The sequence below is a fragment of the Pieris brassicae genome, chromosome 4 (assembly GCF_905147105.1).
Source record: "Pieris brassicae chromosome 4, ilPieBrab1.1, whole genome shotgun sequence".
In the NCBI taxonomy this organism is placed as follows: Eukaryota; Metazoa; Arthropoda; class Insecta; order Lepidoptera; family Pieridae; genus Pieris; species Pieris brassicae.
In genome coordinates, this window is record NC_059668.1 from 6286672 (window position 1) to 6308796 (window position 22125).

Here is a 22125-nt window from a genome sequence, read left to right on the forward strand (position 1 = left end):
GAGTTTGGTTTTATATAACGCCCAACGGTTCGAACAATACATATTTACCGTCAAATATATCTGTATACTATGCAAAGACTTAATAATTAGTAACCAGAAAGTCTTACATTTCAACCTCAGTGTTATATTTTTTTATTGATAAGATAAACTATATAAAAGCAATGAGTCCGTCCTAAGAACCGCGGTGATCTTACAGGACTTCAGACATTATTTTTTAAAAGTAATTCAAAACCCAATGTTACTGATATGCACTATTCTCCATATGTTACTGTAACACTAAAAATCATTTACTTTATAAGAATTTGTTTACATAAATTGTGGAATATGTGTATAAGATAGAGATAACTATAGCAACAGATTACACCAAAATATAAAACATGTTACACAATATTAAAGGAACAGAACTTTCCATTAGCCTTGATACTCAATATTAATACTCGATAAAAGCGTTCAAAACATCTGTATCCTTGTTAATAAGAATACAGCGATGACTAAATAAGCCAGACAAATATAAATCATTTATAACAACGCGTACTTCAGTTCAAACAAAAACCTAACAAAATGCGTTGAGAAGTTATAGATAGTTCGTATAGTTGCGGCTAACTATCGTATAAATTATGAAAAACGTATCTGGCTTGTTTCATCGTAACAACATGTGTACAATAAAGCGTGGTGTAAGGAACAAAAGTAAGCGGGATCTGTAGTAGACATCTGATATAGTACGCTATATAAAGAAAATTAGAATCATTTCTTTAACCTTGTTGAATTTAGTATGAAAATACTTTAAAAAATTGATATTACACTAATTATTCTATTTTGAATTATTCTAACCTAATTTCAATAACATTTATAGTAAATGAAATGAAATCAAATAAAAAGAAACCTCGGCTGCGTTCGTGGGATGTAGTTGTTAAGGACCTTGAAACAAAAGGTGTTCGAAGTTAGACGCAAGAAGCACGAGATAGATTGCGATGGCGAAATGGCAAGGCTAAGGCCCACAACGGGCAGCAAAGCCATTGATGACGATATAGTAAATCATTTAAAATAAATAATAGTGAAACCAGTTCGATAACATATAAATCGAATAAGATTTTTTCGTGTCTCTCACCTACCGACCGTAACCGCCTAACGTTAATAAGAACGATGCATCATTACAAAATGTTGTTAAATAAGCTATATCAGCTTTTCTATTGTACTTTAATGGATTTATTCGAAATTTAATTCACTTGGCTCCATATCCCACATCAATCGCCATACTTTTGATCGGCGTTGAAAATGAATTTCCCAAAGCATTTTCGAGGTAAGTGAATTTTGCAGCACGCTATAGAAATATTTGTTCATGTTCAGAAATCACACAGAAATGAAATATACGAAAGTAGTTGTCTTTATTTCTTATAATTTACAAAAGACGACACGTCAAAAATACAGATCTAATGAAAACAATAATTATGTATTACAATTATATACTTGGGCCCAGCGGTTGCAACTAACAGCCTATACTTAATGTAACGCAAAACTTCAGGACTCCATAGGACACTTATACTTTGGCTAATGTATAAATTAAATCAACACAGTATGTAACGCAGATAGAAAGTCTGTCATATGTACAGTTAAAAATCTTCTCTGTGGTTTAATTACGTATCAAATTGATAAACTCCTCGTTCGGCTTTATCGTAACTTATAAATAACATGTTTTTTATTCTGCGCGTGAATGCCTTTGTTAAGAAAGGTTGTTTAAAAACCCTCTCAAAATTTACCTTAATACCCTTGAATGAACTTTTGAACTTTACTGTACCGTATATTAATAAAATATACGACGTTATTTTATTAAATTTATACAATTTATGTATGTTGCAATATATAGTTAAATATGGAGGTGTCTTGAGGCCTTAGCCGTACATTGGTTCACGCTTAGTTCACTCCTTTGTGTGCTGTTAAGGATATGGTGAAAAACCACAGTGTATTAATCCGAAACATAACAATTTTAAGACATTTATTTGAGTAGAAAATTATGAAAATATATAGAATATGTGTGTAAATGGTTTTAGCGCAGTGGATTATAATTAGTTTTAGTAAAGAGATCATTTCTATGGGATAACAATGCCCTCCAAATTATTACTATCCACATGAAAAATTATTTGCGAAATATTTTGCTAAGCTCAAAACACGAAGACTGCTGGACCAATTCAAGTATTTTTTTTTCTAATCTGAGGTAGAGTTGGAGTTGGTATGTAGCTACTAAAAAATAGGCTACATAAATAAAATCATATTAAGAGGAAACGAGGTACGCGGAGGCAGATAGTAATATGTTAAATGGCGCGATGATATTAAATAGTTATATGTAAAAGCAGTGTTGACCTAGTAGCTTTAGTAAGTGTCCCTCACTGAGGTCGTAGGACCCATCCCCGGATTTGTTATTATCTTTGGAGTTTCTGTCTACGTAAAAACATTGTGAGGAAATAATCGACGGCTTGTGTCAAACAAAACCTGATAATTCAATCCAACCAAGACCCATATAGAGTTGTAGCACTTCTGGATTATTATTATGTTAAATATAAAACATATTCAGTAACATATTACAAAAATTGCAGCATTTTATTTCCCAGCAACAAAAGAATTACGTAGCTGTAATGATTTATACAATACTTTATTTTTACACGTTGACTCGGTCTATAAAATTGTAATAATAAATAAACATTGCCTGGCCTATTTCCAAGATAAAAATCGACATGAAGCTGGGTTTATCGCGTTATTGACATCGGTGGATGAATGAAATTCTTTAGGTTCGCGTGTAATGATGTAGCAATTTTATTTGCGTGGAAGTATTTTTACATATGATGCTACATGAATTTTTTTTATAAAATATTGCAAAGAAAACAGGCACCTAAAGAAATTTACTTTCTAATGTCGATTTCAGGTAATTGAGGGAAATTTAAATATCTGACGTAGTGTGTATACTTATAATCGTGTAAATTGATTAACTTGAAGTGAATTGTTACAATTTTTTATAAATTTTTAAGAGTTTCAAATATATACAGATGTACACGGCCTACGACGTGGTCCCAAAACAATATTAAAAACATTGTGGAAAAGCATGCGCAGAAGAATTCAAACTGTGATTTTGGCTGGGTAACACAAATACCGCAACCGAGCAAGTTAAAATAGTAAATTCCGCGATGTTATTAGTTATTTTTGAAAAAGTCATTGAAGTGAAAACTACTAGTAAGAAAACTACTTTTTGGTTAATTCGTCGTAGAACTAAACAGTACTTACAATAAAGTTATATGTCAGTATTATTTTGTATGCATATCCTGGTAATAGGCATTAAATTTACTTACATAAGATTATATCTTCGCGAAACTAAACGCAAATTAAGGGAAGATATCAATGTGAAGCCAAATTCAACTAGTTTGTTCGTAAACATAAAAAATAATATATTCAATGTGTGATCATGATTTAATATGCTGTAAATGGAACATGTCAATTTTATAATTTGATTGGTTGAAGTGAAGGTGATTTAACTTAAAACGAAGTAATATTCATGGAATATTTATGGAATATGTTTAATTAGTTAATAATTTAATTAAATTCAATTTAATTCTTTGGGAAACATAACATAGCCCAATAAGAAAGCAACTGGCGAGCTTCAAGATCCATTTCAGAATTAGTAAAGAAAATTACTAAAACATACAATATTGTGTTATCTAAATAATTGTTTTATAACCCCAGATATAATAGAACCCTGTTTTTTCCAAGTTAAACGTTTATGGGAAATGGAGAAATCGAATTACACGCTTCGGAAAACGGAAGAAACCGAGAAACCATCAATTGTATTAAGTTGTTTAAGGTCGGATACGTCACTTTAACCACTGTTGGCACTCGGCCAAAACATTGTGTCTTCTATAACGCGTCATCCAGTAATGAATGGATATACAATATTCCATTACTCCTGGGAGAATTATGAAGCCATAACTAACAGTCAATATTTTTAGCTGGTGCACGATCTACAAGTTCTAGGGCGGATATAATTTTCGTCAGGGTCACATAATCAAAATCATTAGGAAACCTTACCGTTTTGCTAAATACTATTTATTTTTTTGATGAGGCAAGACTATGCACAGACACTAGGTTGATCCACAATTGTAGCCCGCCAGTTTTAACGAAGGTTCTAAACAATATAAAATTATAATACCACTTCAAAGTAACTTATTATTAATTGAATTCAGTAGTATTGCTATCTATAAATTGTATAGAGGTAATACGGTTGTAACCGAATGAACGCTCATGTTTTTTTTATTGTTGTTAAAATATTATTAGTCAAAATAAATCAAAATACATTGGGTATAAATTTTCTCTTACAAAAGAGGAGTAAATATCATACATTATGCGCAAGGACAGTACATTCATTCGAATTTTCGCGTTTTAACCCCTTATAAAGAAAACACGAAGATTTTATGCATACACTTTAATATAAAATTCTGCGCTCTCGGCCCGTTTTAATTTAAACTTTTCGGTATATTTTTACGGCTTCAAAATTCAGCACGACTCGAACTCAGTAAATCTGCATCTTTTGAATAGTAATAAATATTTCTGCATCAAGAATTAAGTAAAAATCGTTCTACAGAGTTTTATTTATTTATATTTCAGTATTACCATAGCATCACTTATAACAAATACATTTACGCAATATATAGAAACAAAAAACATTAAACACACTTTTAAAAACCGTTATATTTTAAATCTTTTGTGCCTGTGTTTGTCCATCAACTACTAAACGACAGGACCGATATTGATGAAATTTGATGTGTGTGTTCAAGTGGATTCTAGAATGGTAAAACCATTACAATTAGATATATTTTTGCATGTGTCATACGTCTGTTGGGTCCGCTATTATTATATATAAAATAAAATATACTTTTTACTATGTAGAAATTATAAGATGCATTGCTCGTTGTAGAGGGTGAAAAAATACGAATGAACAAAAAGATACCAGAATTTTTTAAGTGATTTTTCAATCTACTCAATTAAGTAGATACACATAATTATGTGTTGATAGTTTCTGCTATAACTTAACGTATACAGTACAAGGATTAGTTACTAACACTATGATTGAATATGAATTGAACCGTTGAATTTTTAACAATGTGATATGTTTATGCCACAGTACGTAGTAGTGTTCATTGTCTTACAAATATAATAGCGACACTTTTATAACCTGACAGGAAATACAATACTTTGACTAAACATTTCACTAGCTTAGTTCACAGTTAACTCAAAGTTAAGATAATTATATTGAGTACGCTCAAGTTTCAATAGAGCTCTGGAACTGGAGTAAATATCAAAGCAAGTTCGTTGCAAAGAATTTAATTTTTCCACGGAAAAGGAAAATTTCACAAAGAATCCTTTTCCACTTTATAATGTAATCAATATATATACATTGTGAGGAAACCGGCATGTCGATGACCTGTGTCAGGCACAGAAGACCTATTTGCCTCTTAGTACAATCCAATTATCATCAAACAGATACATAAATATGAGGACCAGACCGTAAATGGTTGTAGCGCTATTGATTTATATGTATTTATAAAATATAAATAAATGGCTGAAATTAACATAGGTTAATTTCCTATTATATACTGTACAATTCCAATATGATATATAGCTATTACTAACCAAACAGAGAAAAGACGCTAGGTCTTCCTTTTGACCAAATTCAGCGAAGGGCTTGTCAAATTATCAATCTCCAATGTATCGGCTTGATTCTTTCTCCCTACGCAGAGACAGTGCGTCCTTTGCGTTGTGTACAAAGTGTACCATGGTGAGTATTCTGAAGAATTGTTTGAGTTGATTTCTCTTGCTTCGTTTCAATACCGTTCTAGCCGTATCAATGCAAAATCAGCGTCACTTCGATGGCTGGAAGTCTTCCACAGTCCGTCCGAACTGTGGAATCGACCCGGTGAGGGTCTTCCCTGAGAAGTACGACCTGCAACTATTTAAAGTCAAAGTGTACTCCTCCCTCAAAGGCCGACAACACACCCGCTAAAATTGGGTATCCATGGACTGCGATGACAACCCGCATATTATATAAAAAGTGGCTACCAATAGACTTCGTGTTAAACATCACAACATTTTTTTAAATCTTAGTATTTTGTTGTAAAGAGGTAGGGCCGTGTAGAGCGCGAATACTAACCATTCAATTGATGAACATAGAGCTGGTTCTAAATTTGACAATCTGAACAGAGCCAAACCTTCCTACCCTCATCCTCATGATCTTTCTAGAAAAACGTTCGAACGAACGAACGAACATTTTTCACCAAGATATAGTTTAAATTGACTATTAATAAACATTAAGCGAAGGTCTTTAATTAATAAATCTGTCATGAACCTTGGAATAACTGAAGTCCGCGTAAAATTGAGAACAAAAGTTAGTCTAACTGTGTACCTTTATCCCGACACCGGAAGGGAATGCACGTAGAATTTACGGAAACTGCATATCTGCCGCGAATCTGACATAATTGTTAACTATAAACAAAACTTGGTAATCATTTTCGCAGTCATAAAATTTAGATGTATATTTTTTGTCCACATATTTTCAGACTAAATAACAACATCAATACGAAGGCTAAAACAAAAGAGACCTTTCCAGTATGATTTGATGAATTAAAAACAGAAAAACAAGATCAAGTTCAAAAACATCTCAGGCCCTAGAACCATTTATTTTATGCGGCAAAAAATTTATGGAAAGCAGAATAAAAAGGACATAAAAACATTCAAAGTGTCTAACAATTTTTGTGTAATTACCAGATTCATACATTTATCCAGCAACCTTCGATTTAATTTGACGACAACCAAAAGTTGTTTACCGACAGTTCCATATATGATTTTCTTATGGAAATAATAATTTGCATAAAATTGCATGCCAGGAAAACGCTGCTAACAAATAGGTAGCGATTTAGACCGAGTTATGGTTCACTATTGTGATTCCGACAACTCCAATGTTGGTAATGTTCCAAAGATTTTTAAATTTAAACAACTTACAGATATAATTTGACCTATTATAGAACTATTTGTTTGCTGTCGTTTCCACAGAGTAGATCAAGGTTCCTCAAACTCTTATTATTTTAGACACTAATATTTATTTTCAAATTTCGAATCAATCCCTTGAATCCGAATATATTAGTTTCTCTAAGAGTCTAATGCCACGTATATTAAATAAAGTAACCCAACAATTAATCTAAGTCTATTAACTCAACCGCCTTTATCGCTTACTATTTAAAATGGTTAACGCAAGTGGTGTATAACCTGGATGAAGCTCTTATTATAAATCCTGATTCAACATCCCATTACGGTGAATAAAAATAAGTCTCATAAAACGATAAAATTTTGAATATATAATAAAAATAATTTTAAACCATTCCCATTATAAAACTCTTGTACGTATTTTTCAGTGGAACAGTACTTGTTAGTAATGTGAATTTGTTGTGCGTGACCCAGAGACAGCCTCATCCTCTCAACTCAAAAGCTCTCTGTCTGTACTCGTCACTCTGTATGGAAAACAATGCCGTCTTCCCAGCTAATTAAAGGCCAAAATACCAAGGCACAACCTTTCTAACAACAAGCGACACTATAAAACCTTCAAATGATGTCAGAAGTCAAAAATAGGAATATACGAACAACTTATTTTTCAACAATTTTTCTGGTCCATTAAAACATCTTAACATTTTAAACAGCTAGCATTTGTCAAGAGTTATGACGTTGCATTTTAAATGCAGAAATGTTTTCTGGCTGTACTTGCTAAGTGTATTCTGCAATTTCAATCATTAATAGTGGTTTAGTAAATTACAATAAGTAAGAACCTATCAATATTACATCTATATACGTATGTCCAGCTTAACGGTTACAAGTTAGAACTCGCAAATTCATTCAATGAAGTGTGGCAGTGTAAGCTTAGTGCCTAAGCCATTTCTTAAGATCCTCTAACCCTATGAGGTTGTTAAGCCCAGGATGTATAAGAAAAACATCTTGAGGAAACAGGCATATCTTAGGCATAAAAAGTTCGATATATAACCTAGACTAAAAAGGTTATAATAATAATATTTTTAAATGTATAATATCAGGTAAATGTTTTGATTTTACATTCCGTCTTCGACATGAACTTATTTATTGAAGTTCACCATATCATACATAATGTTCACTATATCCAGCAGTCTTTTCTAAATCATATGACAATTATGGTAAACGTTCCTGTTACAAAAAAACTAAAATGGACTTTCACATTTATAAAAGATTTCAAAATATTCTTTTTAATAATTTAAATACAATTCGTGGTAGTACCTTTAGTCTAAAGTTAAGAACTATGAATGGAGTTTAAAACAAAATTATTTAGTTACATATGGGTTTAGTTCATAATATCAAACGAATACTTGAACATTGAGAATTGGGCAACCTTTATAAGCAGAAATATGGCAGATTGATTAAAATTGTGGTTGGATTGTTAAAGACTTACTAGAGTTAGACATATTATTAAAGACTTTTCAATAAACATCGGTGGTTAACTTTGAATATTAATATTTCTTAAGCATTTTATAATTGCAAATATGTGCTAGATATAGCCTTATAAGCGTTCAGATTCCATGAAGGTCGATACTAAAATTATTGCTTTGTTTATTAAGACGTTCAAAACGGAAAAGAAAACAGGAAAATGAATATATTCGCAGAAAAACAAAAATAATTGATGTTGAGCAACATGCCCATGCCTTAAATGCAGTTGGGCAGGCCACGCAGGCCGTTATACAGATGACAGATGGTCTAAAACAGTAACCAATTGGACTGGTCCAGAAAGTAAAAGAAACAAAGGGAGACCAATAGAGCCATGGACCGACGGCATCCAGAGGATGGCCGGAAGAAATTGGATGACGGTGGCACAAAATAAAATAAGGTTGAAAAGTTGGAGGAGGCATTCTTCTGGACATGGGCCGCATTAAGATAACATACGCAGTAACCCATGAGTAGTTAAAATAGTATTTATATTTATTTTGTTAAATATAAGTTAATAAGATGTGGATGAATAAAGGCTTATTATTATTATATGAAGACGGTACATGAAATGAGTACAAATTTATATGACGGCCTGACGAAGTGAAGTTATTAAATAAAAAATAAATCAATGGCGCTACAACCTTTTCAGGTATGGGCCTCAGATTCTGTATCTGTTTCATGATCATTTGGTAATCTAATAGGGAAATAGGTGATCAGCCTTCTGTGCCTGACGTACCCCGTCGATTTTTTCGTTCTAAGGCAAATCGGTTTCCTCACGATGTTTTCCTTCACCGTTCGAGCTAATGTTAAATGCGCACATAGAAAGAAAATCTATTGGTGCACAGCCGGGGATCGAACCTACAACCTCGGGGATGAGCGTCGCACGCTGAAGCCACTAGGCCTACGCTGCTCTGAACTTATTAAATACTCAACTTTATATTCAATTTTAATAAAGACGAGACTGTCTCCTAAGAATTTGTAATCTATCGAAAATATCTGCGTCCTTTCTTTTCTCAGCTTGATGGGGAGTGAAGAGGCACTTTCGATGTACCGTAGGGCACCTTTATTATAAGATCTTTTGTTTAATTTCAGAAATTCAAACTTGTTTAATAACGAAAGTTATTTAAAAATATCTTTAGACAAAAAATCAACAATTTTGGGGTTTTAGGTAGATTTCAACAATCCCAAAATATCGACCTATTATAATTTATCAGTCACACAAGAGTGATAAATTGAAATAAATTCTGAAGCAACGTATAAAAAGTCGTTTTATTACGACATATTTTTATTTAAAAAAGGTAACTATGAGATTGTTTCACATTTCTCAACATTCATAAGCAATCGACCTTTTAAGATATGTGTTTTTTTTTATAAAATAGGGGGCAAACGGGCAGGAGGCTCACCTGATGAAGTGATACCGCCGCCCATGGACACTCTCAATGCCAGAGGGCTCGCGAGTGCGTTGCCGGCCTCTTAAGAATTTGTACGCTCTATTCTTGAAGGACCCTAAGTCGAATTGGTTCCGAAATACTTCAGTGGGCAGCTGGTTCCACATAGCGGTGGTGCGCGGCAAAAGTTGCCTTGAAAAACGCTCAGTCGTGGAACTTCGGACGTCGAGGTGATACGGGTGGAATTTTGTATTTTGCCTCGACGTCCGATGCTGAAACTCAGCTGCAGGTATTAATCCGAATAACTCTTCTGAACACTCTCCATGGTAAATGCGGTAGAAGATGCAGAGTGACCCCACATCTCTACGCAACGCCAAAGGATCGAGCCAAACGCCAGAGGTGAGAACAGTATTCCATTCGGGGCCGTATTTGCGCTTTATAGAGTTGCAAGCGGTGGCCCGGAGTGAAGTACCGTCTCGCCTTGCTGAGCACACCAAGCTTTTTGGAGGCTAATTTAGCCTTTCCCTCCAAATGACCGCGAAACTGAACGTCGTTCGATATGTCAACGCCAAGTATTCCGATGCTGGCTGTGGCTTCAAGAAGAGTGTTTTCGAAAAGAGGAGTAGCGACAAAGGGTATTTTTTTCGCGGAAAACGCGCAAACTTGTGTCTTCTTAGGGTTAAATTGGACTAGGTTTAGTCTACCCCAGTCCAAGACTCCACGTAGTAGAGTTTCGACTTCAGACACAAGTTTGTTCCGGTACCCGGTGTGTAGATTTACTATTCACTAAAACGCGTCGTAAGACTGACCTGATGGTAAATGATACCGCCTCCCATTGACACTCTCAATGCCAAAGAGCACAACGCACTCGTAGCTGGCCTTTAGAGAATTGATACGCTTATGCCTTGTAAGACCCTACTAAGGAACCTACCCCATTGAAAATCGAATTGGTTCGGAAATATTTCAGTGTTCAGCTGGTTTGACATAGTGGTGACGCGGAAAAAGTAGCTTAAACTCAGCTGTAGAACAACAGACGTCGTGCTGATATAGAGTTTTAATGCTAACTTTATGCAGAAAAACATCTAAACGTAGTTATATTTTCCGCTTTACGGAACGTTTTTAATACAACTTTTCCATTAGCGTGGAGGCGAAATGTCTACAACATTTTATAACGAAATTTTAACTTTAACCACTAATATCAACATGCAAACTGCGCTTTCCTTGGTTGGAAACGATCACGTAAACATAAAAATGTTGGCAAGCACAGCTTCCTCGGTACATGTCTGTTTATACACGCAAATTGTTTTTTGGAAAGATCGTTAGCAAATTTTATTTACCCTTTTTACTCTAATGACCTGTAAAATGAATCCCAAAGCCCGCTTGTATACCTTTTATGACAGCCGGAAGTCATAATGTTTGTATATATTAGTCACAAAGCAAAATCCACGTTGTTAACCTTTCTAGAGGTTTTTTAAACAAGTACACTTTAAGCGACCCCATTCTCCTTTTCGGAGTCTGGTGAAGCACTAAAACCTAAATTTGTAAACCACTACCTTGTTTGAGGTAAACCACAAGCAGAAACTTGAGTCTATAATACCATCGCAGTATTATGATTTAAGGATAGATACCGTTAAAATTAAAACAAAGTGTGAGATAAATTAGTTTTAACAGATTATGGTTCGGAAATCTTTCAGCACTATAGTATTCGTAAAGACGGTGTGTCTTACAATTGAACGTGCATGACATCAGCTATGTTGGCGTCTTTACCAACCTCCAGTGGTGAGTTATATTCTTTTTTCCTTAAAATCACAGGGCGTAATTCTTCCGCTTAACTGCTTGTTGTTCATAAGAGTGAGGTGTGACGTCACCGACTTCCGGATGTACTGGTGTTAGTTAGATTTTCCAGTACACACGGTGATGTTACACCGTCTTTAAGATCATCCGTTAATCGTCTTTTCTTCCATTAGATAACTGAAATGCTGAACTACAATATAATTTGATTTTTGAAGTTAAATTTAATATTAAAATTACTACTGAACTTTAAGCTTAACGCCCAATTATAGAGCAGGAAGTCAAAATCCCGACTCAGATATTACCAATATAATTGACAAAGTAGCGTATCTAATAATACAACGTTTGACCTTAATACAGCAGCGTATTTACAAAATAAATATTAGGAACGAAATCAATATTTCGCACATACCTTGCATTACAAACTGGCCAGATGTAAACTTCCTTTAAAATTAACGAGGTAGTGGAAAATTTTCAATCTCATTGGCTTTATATTTTAAACGCTGCCCGCGTCTGCGTAATGTGATAAAAAGTAGCTTATTTTATTTTAACGATTAGACAATATTTTAGTCGTGTATCACGCCCCGAAACCTATAGGGTGTCGGGCAGTCATAGTCTTTATATATTAGCAAGAACTTTCGAGCCAGAGACACTGTATTATATATTTTATAGGCAAGTAGGTCATTAACATTAAGGAGACTGGCAGACTTCATACATGCTTTGAACCCCCGTAAAAGATGTGCACATCGCTACCATATAGTCTATACATTAGTAAATACACAAAATCACAAATAAAAAAATCCTCTGACTATTGATATTAAGACAATTCTCTGCAGTTTTGGTAATAGAATTTACAAGTACAGATAAAATTCAGAAGATTAACAAGTTATAAACAAAAGCTCACAGCAGTGGCTTAAATATCAGGCAGTCGTAGGTTCGATCGTAGGCTGTGTATCTGTCTGTGCTCATTTTAAACTCGCTAATGTGGTAAAGGAAAACAACATAAGAAAACGCACACCAAAAATCAACGTATGTCATGTACAAACGGCTATTAAAAAATACAATAATCAAAAAAACAGATTCAGTGACCTGATGCCTAAACCTTAAGCACCAGTGTTTTTTAAATAAACAGAAGTTTACCCTTTAATAGATACACCATTCATTCAATCGTTGACAAACAAGGCGACCATTAGCTAAGAAACGGTGGTCGATCGCAAAGAAACTCCAGTACGTGGGTAAACATTGCATTTAACGACAGTTTTATGGGCGGTCGGAGCCGAAAGAGTCAATGTCGGTGTCACATGTCTGAGGGCTTAGCGTGATCTCAGTAAATAGGGGACAATATTGAAACCCTCACTTCATTGTCTATACTATATTACTTATATATAAGCTTATGTAATCTGTTGAGTATTTCTATATAGTATTATTTATTTATTAACACTTCGTTACATTACAATATAAAAAAAATTGAACGTAATTAAATCAAACGGAGGGCAACTGGCGGCCTTATCGCTTTCGAGCGATCTCTTCCAGGCAAACACTGTGATTAAAGAAAAAAAATTTATTAAATTCGTATTCGTATTCGTAAAATCGATAATATAACTATTTAAATTCTTGTAGTAACTTCTACTCATATTTTTAATGTATCTTTCAGTTTAAAAGTAAATCCTACATGCCATTTTATATTAGCTATGAATGTTTTGGTAACATTAACTAGAAGTTCTCATCGATATAATTAAATTGTAAACTTGAAATAGTTTATTTATAAGCTCTGAGCTATTTAATTTTCATCTTAAGTTAATTTATAGGTATAATCAAATTCTATTAAAAGTAGACAATTAATTATCACAATTATTTATTCTAAATATTTTTTTAAACGGCAAATATCGGAAGAGATTTATCATATTATAATCTAATGAGGATGAATAATGCGTAATCATTATATTGCTTATACTCGAGTTTAACATCTAATTCTTACAAGAATTGTAAGTGTTAAAATAAAAAAATACCACTGCGGCTTTTGTTTGTGAAGGCTCCTCCAAACCATTTTTATAAATTGCATACTTTGTTGGCCGTCGGAAAGAACGACGTTACTTTAACGCAGAATGTGAAGCAGTAGGAACAGTATCCTCAGTACAATTAGACTGTACCTGCTCAGTCGCAAATTTTAAGGCAGTTTGTGCCGGTTGAGGGATTTCCCTCATAGGGGATAGGTATATAGGTAGGCTGTTTATTTATTTATTTTATTTTAAACTTATTTTTATTAGTTGCTGATATTGGTACTAAAATTAGTCTAATTTTATTACTAAAATGCTGTAAATAACACTAATTAAGTTGACGATTTTACGTTATTTTATAGAAAAACGACACACATACAAATATTGCTTTAAACAGAACGGTACACTAACCGTTTTTCATGTTATTAAATTAATAAAGTATATAAACATGTATTGCAGTCTGCCACTGTTATAAATAATAATAAAAACTTTAGAAACTTATTGGAAGAAAGGATAAACGTCACTTCCTTTTGCTTTACGAGGTTATTAAGTTTGCGGATAAAATATTTCAAAGCACGAGCAATCTCTTTGATATTTGCAGCTCGTTATATGAACAAACATCCGTCACAAACCAAAGTTAATCCTTTTATATGACTTCACTCGTTTTAATAACTATAAAGACTTTACATTTACAAAGGGTTCACAAACAAGATAAATATGTAGAAATATAGTAAGTATAGTATTTAAAAGATCGTGTGGCATGACGCTCAACATTCTAGAAATATATACTTTTTAAATAGACTTTTACGTTAATAAATAAACATCATTTGTGCAATGTAGGCTTTACTCTGCAGATAAAGCCGTGAAAACTAATTATAAATAATTATTTTGCTACCGTAGGTTAAATGAGACACACAACTAAATAGAACAAAACATATATTCCTTCAACAAAACAAATTCCATCTCAGAACTTTTTTTTGGCGAATCCCACGCAACGCTATTGAACACACTTCCTGACCTATAGGTTCTTCACTGTCGTCGTTATGTCTCTCATCTTGTCTATCGCATTCGTTACTTTTAAAGTATTCTTGTTAATGCAGATTCTAGTTAAAAAAAATTATAATGTACATTCAAAATTAAACAAAAATCTAAATCATTTATTCATGTAGGTAACACAATGCACACTTATAAACATCAAAACAGAAATGTATAGCTTCTAAATTTACATTTACTGCCAGTTTTGAAATCAAGGGCGTAGAACGGAGAAGAGAAGAGCTGGCAATAAACACTCCGCCACTCTTTCATCTCTTTTTTTACTTTATGTTTTAAATGTTGTAATTTCCCATAGTACGTATTGGTAGGATATCTCACGTTTTGAAATATAATTAGATATATATGAGTACTACTTCTCCTAATAAAATCACAAAAATAAATCTCGGAATCATGAAAATCAAGTTTTGCTCGTGCAAGCAAACTCGCTGATATCGCTGGAAGACTGCCAACTTAATCCCCTGTATTTAAGATATTTCACGAAGACAAATAATATTATTTTGAAGGTAATAAAAATCGCCATAACACAGGGTCAATGGAGATTAGAATTTTATGCCGCGCATAACATCCGCTTTCTTATCGTAACTACTTCCGTTTCCGACATTTTTTTTGACAAGTTACATTTTAATTAATAGATATAATATGTTTATGTAATGTATTAGCTACTGTTCATGTATATATATTATATTAGTTGATAATGTAGGTTTCTGGGCTGATTATCTGTGTTTTATTTTCTGGTATGGTTTATTTTTAATTTAACTTCAGTAACGATGCTACGTCTAAATAAGAGTATAGCTGAAAAGTTAGTTTTTTATTTATTTTCACACAAAACCCAGTAGAGGAGGAAAGTCAATATATTAAGAAAGGTGAAACAGAGCATAGCGGGCCACAGCTAGTACGCATATATTTCGGGCGAGTCACACCATTACTAGTGGGTTTTAACATTTTTTACTATCACACCGAGGCTACGTAAAAAACTTCTGGGCTCTTTATACAATACCGTTAGCGATATATCACGTTTTATCCTGATGAAAATAGGCGCACATGGACAGGCATGGCAGGAATTATTTAAATATTAGGATGAAGATTATTTTGCTAACTTAATCTTATTGTTTACAGTTTCACCTATATTTACCTTGACTTTTTAAATTTCGTTTTACATTCAACTTGACCAATGACAGATTTTATTTTAACTCGTCATTGTTTCGCCTTGTGTATTATATATACCTTTGCACCGCTGTACAAGCCGCATCCAAAAAGTCTAGTCAAAATTTACGCAGTTAATTCGTGTTCAGGTAATAAATCATTTTTAAAAATGGAACATATTCCGAACCAATCTAGTAAGAAAATATTTAAGTTTAAAATTAAACAGGTAGCGAAGTACTGAATGCTAATATCGAAGTTAACAACACCAATGAGAGCCGAAGTAAACGATCCTGAGATTCAATTAAATAGACTCGAGCGTTCTTTACATTTAATTAAAAATTCAAGTTGCCTATTAACCCATCTGTGGAGTGTCTATAAACTTTGTTGAAGAACGTTTTTCCTCTAACTTTGCTATAGAAAACTGATTGAAAAGTTTTAACACTCCATTTTTGGATTTCCTGTAAATTAATTTATGAATTTAAAACTTATCTATTAAAACACTGAAACTGAAAAATTATTGTATAATACTCAAAACTTGATTCACCAGTTTTCTATAGTACAAACTGGAAACGTCCTAATTGCTTATGTGTTAAAATTTAAAATACTATATACTTATATTTAAAAAAAAATATTCTTAACTCCAATGCACATGGTTCGAAAGAATTTCAATGCTGGTGATTTTCCTTAACTGCGTGACCCTCGGCATGTACCAGCCCTGCGTCGATGACCAGTGTGTAACAAATAGATGTAAAATACTACAGGTAAAATATAATCATAGCTATAAGAATTACTCTTACAGATCATACTGGCTGATAACAAATATTTTATCGGAAATTCTTTGTTTCAAATATTTTTATTGAAATTTGAAAAGAAAAAAACAAATATATCGCATTCCAAATTCGAAAATGGAATACTTCGTAGAACGTTGTACTATATCATTTTCTCAACATTGTAAATTACGGCATTTTATATAAATTGAGCTTAAGTTACATTTAAGACTTACTGCTATATTTTGATATGATCATTAAAAGTTTCAAAAGTGTTGTTATACGAGTAATGGGGCTGTAACAAATACATCTTAACTTCGCAGGTTTTTGATGACATAATATTCGCTTTTTTCACATTGGAGTTGACTATAAAAATGGTTGCAATGGGTGTGTATGGCCACGGCACTTACCTCGCGGATTCATGGAATAGGCTGGACTTTTTCATTGTTTTTGCTGGGTAAGTTAAGAGAAGTATAGTTTCCGGCAAATAGATTGGCCAGATCAATTAGAGACTTTCTTAGATGAATTTTTACTATTTTCCGACTTTTGATTACCGAGACATTTAACAATTATAGACAATTATAACACCAGATATATATATATATATATATATATATAAATTATATATTAAACTCGTCACAGTGTTCACGTCACAGAGGTCATACTCATGTCATAGTGTTTGTAACCAAACTCCTCCGAAGCGGCTTGACCGAATTTTATTTAAAAATATAAGTATATATTCCGTAGATCTGAGTATAGGTCGTAAACTATTTTTTACACCCCTAAGTAATAAAGGTGTATTTATGATTTGTCATTAAAAAGTCCTTTAACCCTTTTACCAGCAACCCTCTTTTTTCAAAACATATTCGTACTGTAATGTGTAATCTTTATATGGAAGAACTGCCAGGTCAGTAACATATAAAATATTGTCTATACATATGTGTTGCTACGACCAAATCTGACGAGTTTTATTATTATTGATTTTATATTAATAAGTACACAAGTAAAAAAGCTAGGAGCAATATTTATAAACTGTTTTTTTTTTTATTTACAGGGCACTAGAATATGCGCTGAACGTGGAAAATATAAATCTATCGGCAATAAGAACTATCAGGGTACTTCGACCGCTTCGAGCTATAAACAGGATACCGAGTGAGTACAAAAATCTTACGTAATCATTTATTATTTATTTGTCTATGGTGTGGTCTATGGCTTACCTCTGCGCGCCATATTAAAAAAAACAACTATTCGTACAAATAGCAGAAAGCGGCTTGTTTTATTATATTTGTTAAAAATTAAATAGTTATTCTTTGTAAATAAGTAAATTTAAGGAAACACGCGTACTGATAACAAAATTATAACTGAATTATAAAAAAAATATTTGTCATCTCTTAACAAAATGATTTGATTTTCAGTGTCATATTATTTCTAAGTACAAATTACGGGATTAACATATTATATAATTTTTGAATACAATATCATAGTCCAAATCAATATCTCGAATTCCTACTTTAATGTCAAAATTACCCAAACCATTCCATAAATTTCCATTTGTAAAAAAATGCAATTTTTTGAAAAACAAACCATAATCTATAGTGATACATTATTTCCAAAATCAAACATGGATTAAGAATGTGAAATGAAATAACCTTTGCACGTTTTGCGTGATTTTGTTTGGACAATATAGTTCAATCAGTCACGGAGCGTTCTTTACGATTGACCTACCAAACGATACGTAATTTTGCATATTTGAACAATTTAATGTATATCAAATTTGTATACATTAAATTGTTGTTGTTGTTGAGCAGTGTTGGCCTAGTGGTTTCAGCGCGCAACTCACATCCCTGAGGTCGTAGGTTCGATCCCGGCCGTATACCAATGGACTTTCTTTCTATGTACGCATTTAATATTTCACTCGAACGGTGAAGGATAACATCGTGAGGAAACCGGCTTGCCTTAAACTCCAAAAAGTCGACGGCGTGCGTCAGGCACAGAAGGCTGATTACCTACTTGCCCATTAGATAAATACAAATAAATAATGAAACAGTTACAGAAATCTGAGGCCCAGACCTAAAAGGTTGTAGCGTGATTGGTTGATTTATTTTATTTTAAATTGTTTTTGTTTGCACAGTTTCATCAAGAAAAATAATTTTCACCGCAATAAAGCTCAAGTCGCAAAACGGTTCTCTAGGAAGCTTTAATTTCTATTCTTTTGACATTTGAAGAGGAGTTTGTAAGTTCATATTGGAAATTATTTCATTCGTTAGTTTTTTTTTATATTCTACAACACATACATAATATTCTGCCTATCTACGTTTGTCTATAAAAATGCAATATTGCTCCTCTTCAACAAGTTTTGGTAGAGTACAAAAATGGGTTTGGTTAATAGTATGGAAATTTACTTATTACTTTAATCCGTTCCAACACCGACTGTATTTCAATAGATAACTCAAGATAAAATAGTTTTACATTGTCAAATATGTTAATTGTTGTACGCAAAATTCTTTAACAGTTCATGTAATTAAATGTAGGCTTGATACAGTAGGCCTCATCCTCGGGGTGTTATTTGGGGACAAATTATAACATCATTAGTAAGGTCGCCCTTGAGGTTAAAGGTCATCTCTGCAATATGGAGTTTTCTATGTACGCAGTTGAAAGCATGTTAAGTACAGAAAGATGATTCTGACTTACTTGCTTATAAAAACTATTAACAGTGCAATCTAGGGCCAACAAAAGATTGTAGATAGTGAAACATTGTATCTGTCAATTATTATTTTTTGTATATAATATCTTCTTTAAAAGCAATGTACCCAAAAACTTATTAAGATTTTGCAAAGCGTCGTGGTCCTTAACCTTGAGTCGAGCAACAAGTGTACTTCAACTTAATCCCAAGTTGGAAGCTCCCATCCGTAGCCTCCATTGAGGCGATATTAGATCACGTGATTCAGCAGACTTTCGTTCTGGTTTTGCCACAATGTAGATATTACTCTTATAATATTAATAAATTCCGTATAGCCAGATAATATCCACTATGATTTTCTTTGACTTATACCAAAATTCGTTACTCTACGGTGATATTTTTACACATTAATAAATAATTAAAATATAAAAAAATGTATTACGTTTTTATAAATCACTTTGTGTTTTTCTCAAGGTCGTCCCTATGGTAATGCAAAATAATTACTTTCATGAAATATGAATATAGAAGTAAAGTTGTATGTAGCGATTGCGACTATATAATCAATAAATCTTTTAATTGCGTAATAACGTTATAAATACTTTTATTAATTCAATAATTAATACTTCAGTCAATTAAAATTTATCAATGGAATTTTCCCGCCACATTAATCATATAGGTTTATTGGTCCGTGGAGAAATCAATTGCAGAATCCAATCTGACGTTATCAGACATCTTATATGCACTATAACTTAGGGTATATATAACTACAATTCGGAAAAATAAGGGTTTTCGGATTTTTTACATTAAACAATCGATAAAGCCTTAAAATTATATAAAAACAATAATATTATGACATAGACCTATAAACGATACAGATAAACATATATTTTGTTTGGGATTTAATTTTAAGAAATTTAAGTGCGTAATATATTTTATTCTAATATGGGGTGGATAAAAATATTAAATCAATGGCGCTACAACTTTTTTACGTCTGGGCCTCAGATTTCTGTATCTGTTTCATAATCATTTGTAAATTGAATAGGCAAGTATGTGAACGTTCTTCTGTGCCTGACGCACGCCGTCGACTTTTTGAGTCTAAGGCAAGTCGGTTTCCTCACGATGTTTTCCTTTACCGTTCGAGCTAAGGTTAAATGGGCACATAGAAAGAAAATCCATTGGTGCAGAGTCGGGGATCGAACCTACGATCTCAGGGATAAGCGTCGCACGCTGAAGCCACTAGGCCAACATGGGGTGGATATAATATCCATTAATATACAACGTTTATATATATTACAACGTTTTTTCGCTTTTAAAACTGTCTCAATAAAAGTTTAATTCATATTATGGCAAAATAACAATTCAACCAACGTGAAAATCTTTCCAAACGGTACAAAAAGGATGACAAAAGATCTAGTTTTGTCGGTACTTGAACAAACGAAAGGGTAGCAAGAATAGTTTACACGGATCTTTTACTGGCGCTTGCCGTCAATTTAGAGACATTAACATTTTTAAAATAATAAAAAAGAATGTAGTTTATCAATTTATATTTCTTATAATAATATTTTTTTTAATACTTTATTTGACTCAAAAAACATTACATTTTGTACTTACATTCTAAAGGTTGTAAACATACAATAGGCAACGAAACTTTGAGATACAATATTCATTTTGGTTAACCTTTTACATGATATACTTCTATGAGCACTAGCGTTTAAACTCGGCCTAGTATCTTACACGCTAGTTCCTTCCAGTATCAATAAGAAATTGGTTAAGTTGTTTGTCATTAGATGTTTATTAATTTTATTGTTTATTAAAGTAAATGAGGGTAGGTAAATGTGAACTTCGATAAAGATTTTTAACATAGTATTGTCTAACAATCCGCGAAAATAGAGGACACCGTGAGTCATTTCTGCAAAAACCCGTCATCTTTTAGTCGATACCAACTCCGGGGAAATAAATACAGATAACACAACTTTCTCTACAGCTGTGATACTTTTGACATTCAACAGCTTTTGTCTTCAGTCACCGTGACCACGTACGCTGTAAAGCACACGAAACGTTGGAAAAATTTAAATTTAAAATTATGTAAATAATTATAAGTTTATAATAGTACAAATAGCTTTTATCTGGTTAAAAAATTGTTTTTAAGTCTGGTGCATGAGAAATTTGAATACGAGATATGAATTTAGTGTTTATTTAGGTAAGTATGGAAACGAATTAAACCTCTATCTAAGCAATTATTTTCTTACGGCTTCGAATGAGCTTATTAATAATTCTAAGTAAGCATTAAAAAAAAAGTTTATTATTGACCCCACTGAAAACTAATATAATTATTATTACATGTTAGTAAATTATGTATACAAATTCGCCATAACCAATTCAAACAACAATTCCCTAACAACTAAGTACATTTTCATAAATCACAGTTCGGTGACTTTGTAAATAGCTAGTTTGTGGGTTTGAACAAAAGACGCATAGTAAAGTTTAAATCTCGTCTGGGACTTGCAAACAAACGGGACAATGCAACGCCGCAAATTAAATCCACCGAGCGTTAGACATACCCACTAATTTGTCCGCCAACAATTTATCACTTGCGTACTATGTTTATTGCTATCCTTTAACGTATGCTATTTACATTATATTGACTATTTAATCTCCACTTTATCATTATTTAACAGTGATGATGAATCCATTCAATTTGTGTATTCAATTTAAATGGATAATGGATTCAGTTCCCGGGCAAAACAATTTAACTGTGTCTTTTAAAA

The 22125-nt window shown here is 32.8% G+C and overlaps 1 protein-coding gene across 1 annotated transcript in view; it reads left to right on the plus strand.

The window, feature by feature from the left end:
- LOC123708665 (voltage-dependent T-type calcium channel subunit alpha-1G) overlaps positions 1 to 22125 on the plus strand; it is a 98741-nt gene that overhangs the window by 55337 nt on the left and 21279 nt on the right. Inside the window, exons 4-6 of the mRNA XM_045659484.1 lie at positions 16560 to 16671; positions 17001 to 17134; positions 17732 to 17829. Of these exons, the coding sequence (XP_045515440.1) occupies positions 16560 to 16671; positions 17001 to 17134; positions 17732 to 17829 (344 nt within the window). The remainder of the gene's footprint in view (positions 1 to 16559; positions 16672 to 17000; positions 17135 to 17731; positions 17830 to 22125) is intronic.